The sequence below is a fragment of the Boleophthalmus pectinirostris genome, unplaced genomic scaffold (genome assembly GCF_026225935.1).
Source record: "Boleophthalmus pectinirostris isolate CB_2022bp ecotype Guang Dong unplaced genomic scaffold, ASM2622593v1 HiC_scaffold_13, whole genome shotgun sequence".
Taxonomy (NCBI): Eukaryota; Metazoa; Chordata; class Actinopteri; order Gobiiformes; family Gobiidae; genus Boleophthalmus; species Boleophthalmus pectinirostris.
In genome coordinates, this window is record NW_026571036.1 from 22,409,415 (window position 1) to 22,431,549 (window position 22,135).

Sequence of the window (22,135 nt, forward strand, 5' to 3'; positions counted from 1 at the left end):
AAAAATAAAGTATGGTTGTATACAAGTTGGTATACAAAAGTACACTTTTGCATGTAAAACTTGAGTTGTTATTTACTAATTATTACATTCATATTTTCATATTGAGGAAAAACAGAATGTATCTGTACAATTCAGAACATAATCTTCCCATAATCTTCCATCATTTATAATTAGTGACATGTGATCCAAAGTATTTTAATCTAATTCAGTGGTGGAAAGAAAAGAGCTTTTTCTCTGTCAAATGTTCATTTTTCACTCAGCACCATTTTCCTAGCTCCATTATGAGCTCATCACAGTGCACCATGAATCTGAGCAGCACTTAGCCTTTGTGGGGCTGGCTCTGTCTGGCTGCAGGACGTCTGAGGACACTGGAGCTCCAGGTCAACGTTTGTTCTGACCATCTACTCATCATTCACACAACACCTATTTTGGTTTTCGTCTGGTGGATCATATTTAAGATAAGGCTTTGTCAAATGGTCCTATATTATGTGAAATTGACTCTTGAGCTTTAAGCTATGTTAGAATGGTGTTAACTCATCAAAGAGTTGTGCTTTGTTACATTGATTAACCCTTTATTATTAGTCTGTCTACGTCTCCAAAGCTAAAAATGCTCTATTCTACCTTGTCATGTCGTAGCAGTTTTCAAGTTAACAGCTACATTTTACCTTTAGTTCAGTAAAGACCGGAAATTCCAGGGCTGAAAACATCCAACTGATCCTAATGGCATCACAAGATGGAACAGAGTTTTCTGTGTAAGAGAAAAAGTCAGCCTAAATATACACAGTTTGTGTGTTAAACATGAATGAAGCAAAGCACAACTCCAGGTATGTTTTGATGAGGAAACAACATTATAACAGAACACAGCATAAAATTGGACCCTTAAGTGTACCACACGGTCTCTTCTGGTGCAGATGCATTTGAAGTTATTCAGTTATTATTTAAAATGATGGATCTGCCTTCACAGGAGTCCGCAAAACTCTTTTAAATCCAAAACTATACAATATTATAGCATCACCTCAATTACCCTCTATAACTGTGTCAAGTGAGACGTCAAAGAGCCAGTGAGTTACCACAGTTGTCATTGTAAGTGTCAGAGCAGCAGATGGAGGGTGACCCGGGGGCGTCACTTTGACCTGTGGAGACTCAGGTTATGTACGCGCTAAAAACTCAGGCTCTAAGACAGGAAAACAGGGAGGTGAAGGTGTTCATATGTTACACAATGCAGAGTATATTGCAAGATCAAAATGTGTTCTTGTGAAGATGGAAAATGGCCATTGCAAAAAAGTTAGTCATTTATTTCAAACCTGCAAATACAATTCACACAACAACATAACAACACAGATGCAGATACTTGACACGCAGATGGTTTGAAAAGGGGATGGACAAGTAAAATCAAATCTGTTAAATTACTTGAAAATGTTCACTTGCTTTCAGTAAATCTCACTGAAATTTCTCTGAAATTAAAACAAGACATTATCCACTCAATAAAATAAAAAAAGATAATCAAAAAAGGTAATCACACTGACCAGGTAAACACTGCATACAGTTTGCTTGAGCATAAAGGTGAACTGTGTAACATTTCTGGAGATGTTAATGCTTTGGCTCAAATTGTCCACAGTATGGCATTAAACTAATCTGTGTTGCATTTATTCAACTACAGGTGTTATTTACTGCTCAAAAATATCTTAAAGAAACAGAAAAAAAAGAAAAAGATTCATACTGTGAGTGCAGTTGTCTCTCCACAAATCTAACCTGTAATTTGTCTTACAAGTCTCCATGGAGATTCCTTAAGTTTATGGCTTTAATGTGGAACAATCTAGGCACTTCTCCGTGGAGACAAGCAGGTGACGGACCCTCCACCAAACAAGTTACACAGTGCACCACTAAATTACACTGTGCAGACTGATAGAAATATATTATCAGGACAAACCCATGGAAATATTGTCATAAAAGGGATGCGTTCCTGCAGGTATTTGCTGAGGAGAAGCAGGAGTGTTCCAAAAGAACTTATTTGGAAAAGAGAGATTCAGGCAGGACGCCCAGTCGTAAGGCCACGCAAACAGTTGTTATTCGTGATAAATTGCAAAGCCTTGTCAAACTGACACCATGAAATAAAGAGTGCAGCTGTCTCACACAACACATGGGAGCAGATATGTTTGCATATTCTGAGCTTTATTAAACTTAAAGGCCATATATTATACAAAATAGACTGGTCTGGCCAAGTTATAGTATTGTTACCTCATCAAAAACATACCTGGAGTTGTGTTTCATTCACACATATTTAAGCAATCCTTTATTATTAGTCTGTCTAGCTCAAAATGCTCTGTTCCACCTTGTGATGTCATGATGATGTAATTTTCAACAGCTACCTTTTACCTTTAGTTATGTAGAGATTGGCAAATTTAACACTTCTTGTGATTACATTTGTGATTTATTTCATAAAACTAGCAGTCTGTTCAAGTTCACATTTTGAACATGTCAAAAATAACTGACAGAAAGACTGAAATATGAACTGAAAAATTAATACAAGAATCACATTTCATTTCATCACATTTAAATTTTTTACATACATTTTTTTGTTTGTTTGTTTTTTATGCAGAATAAGGCATATATTTTGTTGGTGGAGGAAACTGTGGTTACTTCAAAAACAGAAGCCTTTATGATTTACAAATTGCGCTCACTCAAATTGCGATTTTGATGCAATTGCGATTAATCTCGCAGCCCTACCAGGTTCTGATCATTCACCGATTCATATCAGGGGTGTTAACAACTACATCATACACCTTCATCTGTTGGGGAACTCCCAGGAAAATTACCCAGACTAAAACACCACTTTATTTAATATTTAACCCAAAAGCCATGCGCTAATGCTGAAGCTATGCAGACACTCACTCTTCAAAAATGCACCCACCTTTTCCGACTGATAAAACATTGGTAAATCACCGGTGATGAACTGTGCTGGACTTTGAGGCTGTCATGTTTTCGTACAGCTATTTCATTGCCATGGAAACTGACTTACCCACCTGCTTGGCCTAAACACAAGAAAATTTCACCTCATTCCAGATCATAAAAAAATGACCTTTTTGGAACAACTGTCAAAGGGAGTGAAAAACTGGAATTTGTGCAATCTGACAAGGCATGAATCTCAGCTAAAGTATGAAGTGAAGTAAACAGAGGAAGGCATTAGCTCCAGGAGAGAAGGAATGGTTAAATAGTCTGCCTGACCCCGGATGGTACGAGGAGCGTGATGGGTCTATGAAGCCTTTGCCATTGTTGTATCCATAGACTGTATAAAGAGTAAGAGTAAAGGTAGCCACACTACAGGAGAATTCGCCCGATTTTGGCTGCGATTTGCATCTCCCCAAGTTTGGAGAGGTGTGACCCAACTTTGTGTCTGTGAGCGATTCTGTGCAGCTCTGTCAAATCGTAACCACAAAACATCAGCCACGCTACGGTAAAAGTCAATAAAACAGAAAGTCGGGGCAGATGGAGTGACGAACACAGTGGAGCAAGATACAAACTCAGTAAATAGTGAAAATAATGAGGAGACTTTATTACTCACCTCTTGTAAAGATGTACACTTAAACTGCAGCATCCATATTATCCACAGAATTTGTTCTCTGCAAATAATGACACCCACTCCACAAAACAGTGCTGTTAATCCAATTTGAGGCATTCTTTAAAAGTAAAAAGGCGAGAGTAGTTCCTCACCTGTGTCTGTTTACATCGACACAGCACGCGGTTCGAGGTGAAGCTGCAGATTAGCGATGGTGATTCTACTTCCTGTGTACTTTATCACCAACCTGCTGTGCATTAGAAATCATGTGTCTGAAGTATTGCACCGCATTTCACAATTAATAATAACAGAGTTTTAACTTGCATCTAAACTAGAAGAGAAATGTTCTGATCTTTTGAACACATAAGAGTCTCAAAGTGAATGGTTTTACTGTAGACAGGAAATGTGCACACAACTTATATGTCTATTTTATGTCTGTGGTATGCAGCCATATCCCGAGCCAGTTTGTGTGATTGGAGATTTAAAATGTCATAAGATTCTCCTTGTGTCTGTGGTTGTTTTTGTTGCACCGTTTAAGACCAAAAAATTCTGTAGAGTACGGCAACCATAAGGGAGTGTGATGTTATCCATAGTTTTTCAGCTCCAGTCAAATGAAACTTACAAGGCTAGCAGTTATTGGATCAAATTGGAAGCGAGGTACATATTAGGAATAGGAATTCATTTATGGCCAAAATATTAAAATAAAAACACCGGAATCATGTAGAGTGGGTTAATATGAACATTTTAAGATCAAAATGACAAGGCTCACTGCGGCAGTTGCAGAGAGAGGGGTTAGGGTCAAATGTAAAACCAACTGGAAAAAGAGTCGATGGAGCCGTAAGCACACCCATGCCCACTTCCTATTTGGAATTAGTGGGTTAGCCATGTAAATTATACAGTCAATGGTTGTATCACAATCTGTGTCAAACAGGGGTAGAAGTATGGTAAAAACGGTAAATGGTCACAAAACCACTCACCCATTCACAGATCAGTGTACAGAAACACTGGGGGCAAGGTAGGTTAATTGTCTTGCCCAAGGCCACAATGTCAGGATTCACCTGTGGGAGCTGGAATCAAGTGGACTCGATCGCTCAACCAATGGCGTTTTTATGTCAAGAGCGGGGTTTGAACCACCAACTTTCGGATCAGTGAGCAAACACTCTACCAACTAAGCTACTGTCGCCTACTGTAAACATATGAACTATATGGAAACATGTATGAAATCACAATGCTGTTTTGGAGATATAGTCAATATTTAAAAGAAACAAAAACATCTAGCGTAATCTTCCCAACAAGAGGAGGGGGCGATGGCACAGATTGGCAGCCTTGCTTCCATCAGTCTGCCCCGGTAGTTGTGGCTACAATAGTAGTTTGCCACCACAGAGTGTGGAGTGAATGATCAGTGAAGCGCTTTGGTTGTCTTGAAAGGTGCTACATTAATGCAATGATAAATTAATGTTAAAAGTATAAGTCGATATTCTTGTATATTCCTGATATTTGTGCCTGTAAATGTCTTGGTTGATTTGCTCATTCTTGATATATTGTTGAAATATTGTCTCATTCATATTTGAAATTGAGACAACACAAAAATTTGATGTGATTGATGTGTACCCCCACTATATTTTGTGACTCATCTTGTGTTATTGTGACAAACCTATGTAAGCTGAACTATGAACTGGAGTAAACAAGAAGCTGCAGGAGAGAGAAGGTTAGGGTTAAATATTCAGCGTGACCTGGGATGGTGTGAGGGGGTCTGAGCAAAGGGGCTGTGCAAGTGGGAGCAGGTCATCAGTGGAGGGGATGGCCTGGAGACATACATAACTCTGTTTATCTGTAGCTTAGTCTCACTCAAAACAGGTCTCAAGACTCACAAAAGTTGAGCCAATTCTCAAGAGCACACTCTGAAAGATAAAGGTCTGAATCTACAGCCAAGTGTTCATAATTATAATCAGATTAGCACAACAGTATATGAGGGCCAAGAAATCAAAGACTAACATGATTTCATAAGTCATAGCAAACTTTAAAACACTACAACACCCCTGATAAGCAGTTACCATGAAATTTAGAAGCTATATATATATATATATATATATATATATATATATATATATATATATATATATATATATATATATATATATATATCAATTTAATTGTAAAATAAATAGAAAAGTGAAACATTTCTTCAAATTTTTTTGTTGACTATGTAATATTGGGGTGTGCAAAAATATAAAAATATCCATATATATCACGATACTAAATTTGGTGACACTATCAATACTGTGGGCTATGGTATTTTTGGAATCTTTAGCATTTTTTTGTGTGACTGCATTACAGTTTTGTTGCTTATTTAGTGTAAGGAAACTTCTTTGAAGGCAGTACACTTGACATATTTACTGAAGATTAAAATGGATGTATTTCTATTAACTTTACACAAGTAGCTGTTTAAGAAATACTGTTAAAAGATTGTTTCTTACAAAACAGCAGTATATCACAGAGTATCATGTGCAATATAGCAGTCGTCCCAGGAAATGCAATATCGCAATAATATCGTATCAGGAGCCATGTATCATGTATCATATCGAATTATGAGGGGCCATGTGATTTCCAGCCCTCTGTAATCTTAACTTTTAACAGAGTTATACTAGAAAAATATTAATTAAGCCTGGGAACTTTATGGTGCGTTATCTGTAATAAGTTGCAATATTTATTATTCATGTGAGATCTGTATGATTTGGTTCTGTACCCAAGCCTGCTATCGGATCTCACATCCTCTGTCCATTGAGCCAACAAGCTGAAATCTCAAGGACATTCTATTTCCGCAAAATACTAAATTATCCACACAAAATGGCTGCACAAGACAATCTTACAAAAGAGACAGACATAGATCGTTGTAATGCTTTTAACAGACCCACTCATGCCAAAATCATTACTACAATTACTAAATGCTAAGAAAAAGGACTTTAGCCAGATGAAAGATTTAAGTGTGCGTTAAATTTCCAAAAATAGAACTATTACAAAGTGCTAATCTCTGTAAACGGATCATTATTTTTGAAGCTGAGAGCAGAGGTGTAAAAATTCATAGTAAAAGGTCCGTGAAAATGTCCATCTAGTCTCTGTTGTATGTCGGACAGTGGATTAGGTTAAAGAGTGAGCCTAATCCAGGACTAATCCAAAAATCACAGACGTTGAAAAGATCTCACTGATACCTGAAACCCGCAAATTATCCCAGTTACACCACAGACCAACACTATTCACTGGTTTCAAAGGTACAATGCGTCCTTTCCTCTCTTTTTACTTTGTTACAGAATACAGTGGGATATGCATCACAAATTTTATCCAACTATAAAATGTTAATGGGGAAACCAGGAGGGAGCAACGCCATCTTCTGATCTGAGAAAGTATCACGCCAGAAGAATAATTTTGCATTTTTAAGGTAATTGAGAAAACCAGTGAGACAGAGAAAAAGCTAAGACCGAGAATTTGAACGACTGGCGTACAACTGATCTAAACGCATTAAATAAATAATAATAAAACACATGAGTTACTGTATTGAAATACTGAAATAGGGTACTGAAAAAATAAATCAAAACTAGTATAAGACAACATGGTACAATTAAAGAAACATTTATCTTGACATGATATTGACACTGTATTGTATAACGGGGGGTTTAAAATATAATTATGGTGTCAAAATGTGTAGTGAGGATTGCATTTTCTTGAATATTCCTTGGTATTGGAATATTGGTTTGAAATTTTAGTAACTTGACAGTGCTAAAATGTATGACGCACACCACTGTGTGATAAATATTTATTTATCTATAAACATGTTTTGATCTGATATCATACTGATCAACATCTACACAATGAAATCAAGAAAACAAAATAAATGATTTGATGGATAAATATTGACAAATTGGGATAAGATTTGACCACACTTTTTTGGAAGACAAACTGTAACATACAAATGGATTTAGAGATGTATTTTAGTACGGTACTTGTGTTCCTGAATTCAATCTAAGTGTGACACATTGATACACAGAAAGAACAGAAACCTGGCCTGTAATTCAAATCTGTCATCACCACAGCGACTTGTTTGCTAAATAAAACCTGCTTTAACATTAAGATCTGTACAACCGCTGCCACATCTGCTCTGCATTCCCTGTGGAGCAGTGGGTAAGAGGAAAAAAAACACTGTAATAGTAGAAGCAGAGGTTTAAAATGAAAGTGAAAGGTGGTGGTGGGTTAGCATTAGATTCACCAGTGAGTGCCTAGAGCGAGTTGTGCCCACTCAAATATTCACAGCAGATCACCACTTTCAACACAACTCACAGCAACTGGGGCTGATCTGACTGCACTGGATTAAAGTTATGGGTTAATGTTATGGATTAAGGGCACTTTTAAACACTTTGAATTAGGACTGTATTTGACTAAAGAAATCCTTGGTCAACTGAAGACATGTTCTGCCGATCAATTCTTTTACTAAAAAGGAGGCATGGCAAAAGCACTCAAAACTGTAACGTAACTCTGTATCTGGTGCAAACTGCACGGGACTACACCTGCACCGGGGCTCATATAAAAACTTCTATTTAAACTGAAGTAATAGGAAAAACATTTTTATATAAACACAGATTATGCACATTTGTGAATCATTAGTTTAATCTGTCTTTTTCCATAAAAATCCCAAATAATACCAAATCTTCGGCTAACTCACTCACTTCTTCTTTTTGTCGGTGTGCCATATAAATTCTAAATATATAAACAAAATCTAAAAAAAAGATAAATCGACAAATCTTGATCGACTAAGACCCCATCAATCGATTATTAGACTAAACACCTGGAGCCTCAAATACTTATTGTTAAGATTATTCAGTTAAAGCTGCACTATGTAACCTTTGGGTTGGTGTTCCGTCACCATCCTGTTTCTATGGATATGTCATTGGTCTGCTTCAAATGTTCCAAATATGGCATTAAAAAGCTCTACCTTGCATTTTTTCAATTACAGGTGGTTTTATTGTCCAAAAATACTGAGAAAAACAGGCATTCTGACTGTGTCTCTCCACAGATCTGACTTGCCTGGTTTGGTCTCCATGATGACAGAAAGGTTTAATGCCATACTGTGAAACATTCCAGATGAAGCAATGACATCTCCATGGAGAATTTGATGAACCCTCCACCAGAAAAGTTACACAATGCATCTTTAACCATTTCAGAATTATATATATATATATTTTTGTATTATTTAAACATGTTTAAACATTGTAATCTACCAATGGTAATGCTGTAATATAATTTTGTATATTGAGCCACATTTGACCAGTCAAACAGGGATTTGGATTTGTAATGGTTTGTAATTAATCTCTCAGCCACATAGCACATTATATCCAATTGTTAGATTGTGGTACATATTTGTTCCCAGTGTTAGTTCCCACCACACAATTCTACAAGAGGTTTAATAAAGGATTAATGATTATGCAAAACAGCATGTAATTGTTTTCAATGAGGTACTGTACTTTGAGTTCTGCTGTACAAGGTTTCATTTTCACTTTAACCTTTGAAAAAAAAAAAAAAAATTAACTCTTTTAGTCAATGTTCACTGCCTAGTCTTAATTTTGTGAATTAACATTATAATATTATTTTTAACCTGGTTTAAATGTTTTGTCCTGAACTTTTTTTCTTGATGGTAGCCCTGGTTAAGTTAGCTAATTTAGTCCCGGTTTTAGTCCCGATTTGGTCCCGGTTTAGTCCATGGTTTAGTCCATGGTTTGGTTCGTGGTTTGGTCCCTGGTTTGGTCCCTTTTTTAGTCTAGCCTCATTTAAACCCAGGAAAACAAAGAAAGTCCAAATTATAACAACAAAGTAGTCCATATAAACAGTGGAAGTGCTGGTTTAGCCCATTAAGGGTTAAGGGAGAGTCTTTAGAGCAGCACTCTATGGACTCCAGATCATTGGGCTGGAGGGAACATTTTAGGCACTTAACGTTTGAAGTGCAGAACCAAACTGCTCCCTGGATTACTCCTGTATTTTATGGACTGGGTGTAAAAGCATTTAACTCATTCCTATGGGCTCTATGTTATCTGTAGTAAATAGAATCAGCCACAGAGCCCTAACACCCAAATTAACATCCTAGAAGGCTGGAAAACACAATAAGACACATAAAAAAGGAAAAATACAATAAGACAATTAGAGGTGGGTGATATTGACAAATGAGGCTTAAGAGTTTGTGTGAAATGACTAGAGATGCACCGGTCCAGCTTTTTCATTTCCGATACCAATTCCGATACTATGGCTTCAAGTATCTACCAATACCTGATATCAACCAATACTAGTGTAGAGACTAAAAACAGACTTTATTTTCCTAAAAACAAAAAATGATAAAATGTGTTCAGTAACTATAGTAGTAGCTGCTATACATCTCTCAAATAACTACAGAGCAGCTTTATATAAAACTCAAACATTATGAGACTTTCAAGACAAACTTCGACCAGCAAATAGTCTTATTACATCAATTTGGGGTGTCTGTGTAATCCCTCAAGTAGGACTTTTTAATTTTGCTACCAATTTATAGGCCCAATATCGACCAGAATATCGACAGAACTGATATTTTGAAGCCCAGATCCAAATGAGCAAATTTTCAAGAATTGAAGCCAATATTTGATACCAGTATCAATAACTATGACTCCCTAGAAATTACCCACAAAAGTACATAAATATCATTGCATTGTTATTCTTTTTCTATTCAATTTTCAATTTAAACCACTCTTTTTTATTAATGCAGCTTTTTTATTAATGCTATACTCAATCTTCAAATAGTATCTTCATTCAACAAATTCATTATATTATCTAGTTTTCAATAATCTGCCCAGCTATAGTGCCAAATTTCAAGCAAAAAATTGTGAATCGGGTATTATTGCAATCAGACCAAAACACTGTCAAACAAATGATAATAATCACACAAGTTAGTCCCCATCAGAAAACATCAAAAACTACAGAGCTACCTACAAACTTTAATAACGCAGAGTTTACTTTCAATATTAGTAGAGGGCCCAGCATCTGAAATAACCTGGTTCCACATTGGCCCTAAAAATGGAAGTGACACGACCAAACAGACTGATAAAGAGGGCTTATGGAGAGCTGTGGGTCGATGAGAGAGCCTCTGTTTTCTAAAGTGGGAATCCAGCTACAGTCAACAAGTATACAAGCTCCAACACAACCAGAAACTGCACTGACGTGAGCTGACCAGGGATATACAGGATAAACCAGGACACCTAAAAATACACAACCTAAACGCTAATGGAACTCTAGGGGTTTTCTACATAGATGTGCGTCTATGAAACTAAGGTTGTGTAATTAATCAAGTGTTTATTGATTCAATTAATCAGAGAGGTCCACAGCCAATCCTCTGACAGAAAAGCATACGGTGTGGAGCAGAATTAGACTTTGGAGGAAGAAATTCAACTTTTTTGTGTTAAATGGAAATTATTATTAGCCTGATTCATCAGCCGGTTTCACTTCATAGAAACTGGCTGACCTCGCAGTGTTAGAATTCGTTTGCTCGATGGTAGGCAGGAACTTTTTTCATTTAACCAATAGTGTGATGTATGTAATGCACAATTAACGGGCCTAACTGGTATATTAAGCTTTTCCCAAATCCTGTGGCAAGAAGGGCAATAATGTCTTCTCCCTTCATAAAATTCACCAAACATTCTGTTTATTCCAGCTTTACATTGTCAGGAATCGCTGTCAACTCAGAATGTATGGCTCTTTGCTGATTGGCTGGTACCCGAACTCACACTTCCAGGGTTTTTCTGAACCATCTAGTGTGTTCTGATTCTTCACTTAGTCTCTGGAGAGAGGCACTAGGTGGCGCCAGCCTGGCTAAATTATTATGTCCAGAAAAGTAATATTGTGAGTCATGTTTAATTAGTTTTAACAATACAAAACAAAACTGTATCAAACACTGACATTGATCTATAGGAGGTATAGAAATTTTGACTTTTTGTCGTATCTCTCAGCCCTATATGAAACCCAAACTTAACCCAACCAAAGCACCATACCTTTAGCCTGAGTGCCCAAACTACTACGCTACCAATGCCCATGTGTAATGATCAAGAACATAAGTCTAATAAGAAATCTTGAAATGTTTGGTGTGAACTCAGGCAGTTTTACAAAATATGATCTAGTAATATAGCAAAAGATGATAATTTTTTAGAGCGTATCATGTATTTTGGTTTGTAGTGTAATCTTACCTGATGTTTGGCCCATGCGCATGACTGTGGACCTGCTCCTGCCACCTCTGCTGCTGGTGGCGCTGCTGTGCACAGAGCGTTGGGTTGAGGTGGGGCGGGTAGGTGCAGGCCGGGGCACAGCAGGGGCAGTTTGGGGCGTTACCAGCAGGGGGCAGAGTACAGGGCCCTGGGCTGGTTTTAAACAGAGGACAGTCTGGCTGACCACAGGGACAACGCAGCGTGGAGGGGTAGTGACACTGCTGGCAACATACACTTCTGTGCTGGATGGGCAAAGACTGTTGGCATTTGGTCAACTTTTGTGTCGAGATGTGTTTTAATGATCCATTCTGCTTCACAACGCTGCCATTTTGGTTTGGTTTGATCACTTTGTGGCCAACTGGAGGATTTTCTTGGCCCTTCTTGATGCTACTACTATCGTCATCATTGTCAGCTGTGATAGAGTCCCCGCTGGAGGCTGCAGTTAGAGGGTCTTGGCCATTGCAAACTGCTGTGCTAGATTTAGGAGACGAGTGCCCACTGCCACAGGAGCGAGAGTGGCGCCCCCCGTTGGTGAAGGCTGGAGGGTCAGCGCTGGCATCGTTCAGCGCCATTGTCCACTCCCAATTGGGTCAGGGCGAGGTCAGTCCTCTGGGGAAAACAAGAGGAACAGAGATAGATTAGATCATGTTAAAGGCGCACTGTGGAGTGTCTGTCACTGCTTGTCTCCATGGAGATATAACTGTTTTGTCTTGATTATTCCACAGTATGTAAATAAATCATAATGGAGGCAAATTAATGGGCAGATCTATGGAGAAGCAAGCCAGCACATGGTAAGAATACATACATTATATACAGTATACATTTTCCAAGGTATTTTTGAGCTATAAAATACCTGTAATTCACCTTAGAAGTTGCATAGTGTACTTTTAAATTAAAGTCTTAACATAACACTCAACTGATGACATAAAATGAGGGCGGTCAGCAGTGGATTTTTTTCAGCATCTAATATTTGCCTTGTTATTCTGGTGGATAACTGAGTTTTGCCAATATCACTATTATATAATTGATGGCAAGGCCCACAAAGTGAAGCCAAATACACAAAATTAACTTTTCCTTTTTTACATTAAATTAAAACAAAATAGATTGATTTGCGGTATGTTTCATGATGATTGGGCAAACATACAACCACCCCTTAAGCGTCACTGCTCTATTATTTCCGAAACAATATCAGCTCTATATAAGGAACTTGGACTGGTTCCATCTCAAACAGAAATCTTTTTTGTAAGATTCCCTTCCTGGTACCACTTATTTTATACAAATTAGACCAGTAAAACAACACTGCACAGGAAATACACAACATTTTCAGATGTATACAGTAAGGTTTTACACAATTTACACAGTGCACTTAATGGAAACAAAAGTGGAATGTTGTGCTTCAGTTATCAGCTCAGAAGATACATGAAAATAGGGTAATGGAGAGATAAGAGAAAGCACGCTGAAATGGTCAGCTGTTGCTCAACTGACCCCCAACTCCCACAAAAGGAGCTGCATCTGTTTTTTATCTGACATCCTTCACAAATCAACAAAGACTTCATCTACAAGTCCAACACTGCTGTTTGAAATGAGTAAAAAAAAAATCATAAAAGAATTATTTTTATTTTTCAAAAGGAGGAAGAATTATAGCTATGGGAGACAGGGCTCTTTGATAACTGAACAGAGCAATTTCAAACTGTGGAATCAAAATATAATGTGGAGCAGAAGGCTTTTGTAAATCAGCAAAGAAAAAGAAAGGTCTGGCAGGTCAACAATTGTGAACGAAGCGTGGCTGTACTCAGAGGTATATTTTGTCACCTTTTTGATGGAGGGTCCCCCACTTGCATGTCTCCATGGAGATTATATTGCTTTGGCTGGAATGTCCCATAGTATGGCACTAAACTTATCTTACATTTATTTAATTAGTCATAGTAGTTTATCTTCTTCAGTCATGTACTTAATCATGTACTTAATAGTGTGTTACAAACATTTCACATAAAACTATGACCGAAGGGGTTTAGGCTGAAGTGAAATCACTTAGGAATGCCAAGTGGTGTTATTGCTAAAAATAATATGAAAAACATTCTTACTCTAACCGGTAATTTGGCTATGCTACAAAAGCATACAAGTTTAAAGCCTCACTATGGAAAATTAAAGACAATACCATCTCATAAAAGACAGGAAAGTGACAGAGCCATTAGAAAAGTTACACAGAGTACCTTTAAATATAAAATATATTAATAAAATGCGCTGTTAAAAATATGTTTAATTGTCAAAACGCAATTGAAAGTTTGCATTCTACTAATTTCAAAACCCTCTTCAAGCTAGACAGAAGTCTAGACCTGTCACAATAACACGATATATTGCTCCACAGAAATATGGCGATAAATGATAATATTGAAACTACTTTATGTCACTGACACAAAGCAGGATAATCCCAGTAAATTAATTTTTAAATAGACAGTATCATTAAAAGACCTGAGTTGCAACAAACAAATAGTAGAATGAACAAATTATCCATAGCAGTTATTTATTATTCTACTCTCTACAGCTCAAATCCTATTATTGTATGCATGGTAAATATTAAGCCCCAATATATATTGTTTCAGCTTTCATATACTGAATGATAAGTCGATACAGTAATTTTAGTGACAGACGTAATTCTGTCTGACATCGTACATTTCAAAAAAGGACAGAGAAATTAAGAATTCCTTCCATTATGAAAATTGGACATTAAGGCTGGGTATCATTAAGAAGTTACCGATACGATACATACCTTGATATATAGGCCAAGGTACAATATGGTTTTCGATACAGTGCACTTTCGATTAAATACAATTTGATACAATATATTTCAAAAATGATTCGATATGGTTCAGTAAAAAGCAAAGCTTAAATCATGGCTGATACTAAAAAACTTTATTAAACTACTAAGTTCATATGAAAAATTTACTTAAAACAGTGAATATGTCAAGTGTATTGCATAAACAAGTGAACTTTCTCCAAATGAGCCACACAACTCTAGCTTTTTCACAAAATAATTTAGTAAAATATATTTAAAAAATGCTCTTGGTGATATATCGATACAGCAACCCATGATACCAATACCGTATCATGAAATTAAACAATACAATATATTGATATTTCAATATTTTTGCACACCCCTTTTGGACAACATTGTGGGAGACAGCATTGCAACTATGCGTTCAGCAAATTCAATCTATGAAAACAACACAAATTTGCTTAGAAATCCCAGAAACCCCTATGCTTATGTACACTTGGCACCTTCTGGACTTCTAAAGCTTTAAAGGGCACATAGTACATTATTTTCTAATCTGTTATAATGGTGTTTCCTAATCAAAAACAGACCTGGAGTTGTGTTTTGTTTCATTCACACATGTTTAACACACAGACCCTACATATTGGGGCTGAGTTCTTCTCTCAAATGGAGAACCCTCTGTTCCACCTTGTGATGTCATGTGGTAACACAAGAAGTGCTTTTAAACTCCATATATTTTCACTAGAAACATTTGGATGATTTCTGACCTGAAATTGCCGATTTCTACTGCACAATATATAGCAGATAGTGGTTAACTTGAAAACAACCACTACATGACATCACAAGGTAGAACAGAGCATTTTGAGCTTTGGAGATGTAGACAGATTAATAATAAAGGGTTGCTCAAAAGTGTGAATGAAACAAAACAAAACTCCAGGTATGTTTTTGAGGATTTAACATTATAACATGGCTTAAACCTTACAAGAGTAAATTTTGCGTAATATAAGACCTTTAAATCTGAAACTTGATTTGGCCTCTGAACTTGGACAGGGGAGGTTATGATTTAATGCTCACAGACTCGATGCCAACAGTGACTTTTGCAGAAACACAAATGTTATCTTGGAGAAAACAAGCATGTGAAAGTCCAACGTTTGAAGTTCGACAGCGAAGAGAGCTCCTAATTACTGCCTCTTTGAAACATTTGGCCAGCTGCATGCGGCTTTATGGTCATGACGATTACTCCAAATGGATGAGTTAGAGACTACAAAACACAAAGAGTAGTCTAGTGTCCCGACAGGTCCCAACAAAGAAAACAGAAGGTTCAGATTATAATAGTTACAGCCCCTATGTCTGTGACTTGGGTTACAGAATACATTATAAAGTGTAGACGGTTATAAGGGATATAAAGGAGTAACTAAAGGGACTGAAATGCATTTTTGATTTGGAGATAGGAGTAGGTGATCTTGACATAATTAATAATGCACTATAAATGTGGTAAATTATACTGACATTGTTCTCAGTCAAGTTAAAGTATGTTCCATGTTTGACAGATTACACTACAAGTTCCAGCTCATTTTGCAGCCTTTTTTCAAATAGCTTTTGTTATGGTATTCAATATTCTAAAAGGTGCTTATCTATAAAATAACTATATTACATAATAATATACAATTATTATTATTATTATCATTTTTATTATATATCCCTCACCTCTATTTGCAAGTAAAGTCCCCACCATGTTGGGTTAAAGAGTAAAACCAAAATAAAGTAGCTCATTCTGCTTTCATACTGGATAATCATAGCCATGAAGTGGATGATTTGGTAATTAAATCAAACACTGCACAGGTTGTCAATAAGAGCTAAGCCTGCCTGACACAATAACACATTCTGAAGTAATTATAGATGATAAATGATAATATTTATACTAAATTAAATGATACTGACACAATAACCCAAGAGCAGATTTAAACCACAAAAACTAAACCTACAATATTGTTAAAAAAAAAAATCAGAGCTTCAATAAATAAACAGCAGAATGACACACTTTAGTAGCTAGTTTGCATCTATAATGAGTCATCAATATTATTATGTGATGAAAAAATACCTACACATTTCCCAATTGTGCAAATAAAATGTACACAATAAATACTGATTCTCCAAAAATATTATTTCAGCTTTCATATATTGAATGATAAGATATAATAATTATCGTGACAGGCCTAGTAAAAGCAATATTAGTTCTGGACATGCTTACCTTGTATCTGGGGAGACAGAGGTCAAATTGAAATTTTAAATAAACACTCTACATATCTTCAATTTAAAAAACTAATACAACTGAAGTACATGTTAACGCCATTTTAATTGTGTCTTGGAGTAAATCTGACTTGCATGTTTTCAGTGGCAGGATGGAGAAAAACCCCAAATGGGCCACCACAAATAATTACAACAACTGTGCAGCACGTGTGAGCCACAGAGCCAGGATAAAAGACTTAAAGACTGGAGCTCATTTTCAACATTAACTCAGGAAATAGGCTGTCAAATCTTTATCAAGTTACTAAGCATAGCATTGACGTAGTAATAGACAAAAAGTAAGGTAAAATGAAAACGAATGAACTATGTGTATTTTGAAAGAATACTGAAATATTACTAAAGGTGAGGAGTGATGAGAGTCAAACACTACATGATAAAGGCTTCAAAGCACTGACAAGTACAAGCTTGTGTATGCAGTACTGAGTGGAGTACGCGGACTTCAGCCAAAACTGCATCCACAGCTACTACTTATGGAGAGGACTTTTCAAATGCTTTCTATAAATGTCCCAGTTCAGTTGAGCACAATAATTCATGACAGAGCACGCAGTTACAGGATGCCCCAGTACTAATATTGGTATCGAATATTGGTGCAGATCCATGACAATTTGCTGTATCGTGTATCAACATGGTTCTGCTTGAAATATCTTCTCTACTTTGAATTTCTTACGAGATCAATACAGTTTGTTTGTTGTAGCTCCAGAAAGTGTCAAAGTTTTAACTTTTATTTACACTAAGTTGTTCTGTAGTTACTTAGTTACTGTAGGGAGAAATAACAGCTACATAACACATTTAGTAACACATGGACAAAAAAGAAAAAGTCAATTTTCAGTCCCTGCACTGGTATCAGCCAGTAGCGGCAGATATTTATCGAAATCAGCAGATACTTATTGAAATAGCATCGAAATCGGAAGCTGGATCTGTGCACCCATACACACTCCTCTTGACCTCCGTCTGTGTCTAGGCTCAGGAAATAAAATTTTACAAGGATTAAACCATCAGATGAAAGAATACAGTTCCGTATGTTTAATTATTAATTGAATTATCAATTGCAGTATTAATAATTCATTGCCCAGTTAATAATACAGTATTTGAAAAGTTTGAGCAGTCTCATCACTTTCTGTCTTTTTTCTGTTCATTGCACCTCAACCCCAGAGGCACTGAAGCTTGAGCAATACAGCCCGAGTTTGAGAAGAGAAGAGATAACTGAAAAATCCCACATGAAAAGTTTTGTGGTCCCATAGCTGTTAGGAGCCTGCAGTAACTTATCCGGGGAAAAGGTGCTGAACTAGTATGACCATTTATAATCACAAACAAATGGATACACTGCAAAAAGCAATATCTAGGTTAAAATGACCTGAGAACATTTTCCTTTATTTGAGCAGGTTCAGCTTGGCAAGTAAAATTATCTACCAGTGCAATAAGTGTGTTTTTCTTCATTCAAGCAACATTCGATTTTGTGCAAAAAGTTGTGTGTTGTGTAGCAAGATATACTTTCATATTTTAAGTACAAAAAGTCTTGTCCCACTGGCAAATAATTTTAATTGTCAAAGTCAAATTTGCTCAAATCATGATAAAATTCAAGTAATTTTAACCTAGCTAGATTATAGTTTTTGCAGTGTAGATAGTTCAAGATAAACAAACAGGTTAACAGTGTCAACAAAGTCAGTGAGCTGTTGAGCTGTCCAGTGTAAAAGTATAAGACTTCTGCTGAAGGAATTTAGTTCAGGCTGTGTGTGCTGACGAGCAGGTGAGACACTGAGACATACATGTATACAGTCTGGATCCAGGAGGCAAAGCAATATTACACGTATTACATTACTAATTGAAGTTTGGGAGGTTTTAAATATCACTTAATTTTCATATTTAGTCTCACAAGTTGTTAAGTTTACAATTGTTTTGCCATTTTTCACCCTGTCCGTTTAAGGCCATGGTCAAATGTTAAAGGTTCACTGTGTAACCTTTTTGGTGGAGGGTCCGTCATCTGTCTCATTGGTTTGTGTGGAATATTCCACAGGATGGTATTCAAAAATATATATTTATTCACTTACAGGTGTTTTTTTCCCTCTACAACATGTATTCTTACTGCAAGCGTGGTGATGTGGTCTGTTTGTTTCCATGGAGATAGCTAAATTAAATGCCATACTGTAAAACAAAAACAATAACATCTATACAGAGATGGCGAACCCTCTCCCTGAAAAGTTACATGGTGCACCTTGTGGGTTGCTTGTCACACGGGTTGACACTTCAGTATTTCTTTTGTAGAATACACTAAATCTCACAATATATTAGTCTCATTAATCCCCCATTAATTCTTCCATTTGAATGTTATTGCTCCAGGATGTGTTGAAATCTGCCCTGTGAACTAGGGGTGTCAAGAAATGTATGCCCACATACTAACAGATACTGTATCTATTAGAGCTTTAACCGATGTTACACTGTTGTTGCCCAAAGTTGTGTTTTGATTCATTTACACATGTTTGAGTAATCCTGGATTATTAGTCTGTCTACATCCCCAAAACTCAAAATGCTGTTTCATTTTGTGATGTCATGAAGCGATAGTTCAGGTACCTTTTACTTTTAGTTCAGTAGAGCTTGTCTTAAATTATCCACATGATTCTAGCGAGGGTGTGTGGAGTTTAAAGACACAGTGGAACACTTCCTGTACTACCGCATCACAAGGTGGAACAGAGTGTTTGAGAGAAGAACTACATCTACATCTGTAGGAATTGTATATTAAACATATGTGTATGAAAGAAAACACAACTCTAGGTATGTTTGTGATAAGAAAATAACACTGTAACATAGATCAGAAAATAGTGTAATACGGGCCCTTTAAACCATGCAGAGCCATCAGTTCTTCCCAGGCTCGGTGATGTGGAAAGGCAGGTGATGCGCTTTCATGTGTTCAGTGGATGATTATGGGGCTGTGAGAATCTCCAAGACCCGAGGCGACAGGCAACAACAAGGCAGAGTACCCAGTCTCCCTTTAATTAAAGCTAATCGGCCAAAATTACCAGCAATCAGTCAAGAGCCAGTGAATAATCACGCATTTTCTACTGATAAAAAAACAAAAAGTGTTGGCTTGACCTGAGTAGATACTGGGACACAGAGCTGCTGACATGTTTGTAGTTGTCAGGAGTGATTTGAGACATTTTTGACCTCCTCCTTGTGCTGCTCGGAATATTTTCAAAGTGTCCGGAGGCTATGGAGTTTAGTGGAAAAGGTAAATGGGGTGAATACAAGCTGTTGTCGTAATCATTCCATCAACTCAAAAGTGTCCGATCTGATGAGCTGGACGACAGGTGCTGAAGTGTGACGGAGGGGAACTAATAGCTTTTAACACTCAACTTGAGCTGGAGATGAAAAGTAATTATGATACAGGAGGAGTAAAGAAGTTGTGATAATATAGGTCTAAAGTAAATTTGTGATGTGAAAATAAAAATCAATAATAAAAAATTAATGCATAACTTTTTTGGCTTCAGTTTTCTTTTCAACACTAAAAACATGTGGGTCAGAAGACCTGGGCAATACAGCCAAAAAAACTGTCTGTTTTTTTTTTTTTTTGGAGCATACTGAACGACTACAATTTTAACTTAAGTCAAAGCAGAGACTCTTTACATTTACATTCTTATCAAATATTTTAGTTCAAGAAATTATGAACCACCTTAAATTATATCTGTATAGACAACTAATTTTAACTGCACAATAACCTTGATTTCACATTTGTTTCAAAATGATTAAAAACCCCAAATTTTGTTCATGTGATCAATTGCCATCCCTATGAGTCAGTTAAACCAAAGTGGTGACAGAGTTTTCAGAGGCTCAGGACAAACCCTCGATCTCACCAAGTACGGATAATAGAACGTGAAATATAAATATTAGGCACTTTAAAAAAAGACTGGTACCAAAGAAGCTCAAACTAAAAGGGTATCACAGAATTTTAAACTTAACGTATTAGTTTCTATGTATTCATATTTTGTAGTTAATGAAGCCTAGCTTTGTAACTTTCATTATACTTCATTCAGTCAATCAAATCATTCATTCAGAATTAAGAGATACAAATCACAAATCACACACGTATGTCTTTGGGCAGAGAACCTTCAGAGAACAAACAGACTGTACCAGTCTTTTTGGTCCAGTGCTCCTTTTGGAGTTTATGTACCTGCTGCAGTGAGGGTTATTTAATTTAAGTTATTTAAGTGTACTGTTTTATATAGCAAGAATATGGCAAGGGGACTAGTGCTGTGCCAAACCCACAATGTTGTCCACTAAAACTTCTTTCCTGGTTGGTATTACTTTACAACCACTGAATAATTGTGCTGGCTCAGGTGAAATAGGTAATAAAGTAACTTCGTACTGACCAGAGTACAAACAAACAAAAACTTATCCTAAGCAATAAAAACATCTAAATGTAAAGGAAATTTGTACAGAATCAATTTACAAATCATTTTCTGTAGTTTTAATAAAAGGTTTTTGCACCCTACAATAGTTCTTTGCGCCAAGATTACGATGACAGTTTAACATAAAATAAACACCTTTGTTGTTTAGAAATATACTGGCTTTCCCCACAACCCAAACTTCTGGATAGACTCAGTGACGCTTTACTACGTAGACCTAAGTACCCAAACTATATAAATAATTATCTTTCACTACAACTGACCACAACTGCGCACACAGCGGTTCCAAATCATGCAATGACCCTGATTACACCGCTGCCAAATACCGGGTTACGCCGCAAACTCGCTAAATGCGTAAAGTACACAATGCAACCGCCTGGTAGCAAGTTTGGATAGCTATCATACCGTGTTTTTGTTTCTCCCGGTGCCTCGCTATCGCCCGAGAGTCTCCCAACACGCGGCGATCGCTTTTTCAACCACAAAAAGCACTTCTCCGTGGACTGTGTGGAGTATTGGAAAAGAATAGATCCGTGAACGCTCCTAAACTACTTCGGTAAAGGCAGCAACAAGTCCGTGGAGCCGAGTGGGTAAGTTTCTCGTGGGAGTGTGTCCTGCCAGAATGACAAACGGCCCCACACTCGCTCGCTCCCTCTCTCCGTTCTTCAGGCTCCTCCAGCCCCGGATCTGCGCTCGCTCCACACCGACAGAAGCGAGGCGCAAAGGGGGCGGGGAGTGCGCGTTTTGGAGAGCGCAGATAGGACCGCGGAACTGTCCGTCAAACGCTACTGCAGAAATATAAGAGTATGTGCCAAGGTAACACCAATTAAAGTGAGTG

The 22,135-nt window shown here is 37.0% G+C and overlaps 1 protein-coding gene across 1 annotated transcript in view; it reads right to left on the reverse strand.

Moving 5' to 3' along the window:
- disp1 (dispatched homolog 1 (Drosophila)) overlaps window positions 1-21,945 on the reverse strand; it is a 40,062-nt gene extending 18,117 nt beyond the window's left edge. The window contains 2 exon segments of the mRNA XM_020923293.2: window positions 11,806-12,432; window positions 21,706-21,945. Coding sequence (XP_020778952.2) covers window positions 11,806-12,395 — 590 coding nt within the window. The 5' untranslated portion in view covers window positions 12,396-12,432; window positions 21,706-21,945.
- Window positions 21,946-22,135: the final 190 nt, after the last annotated feature.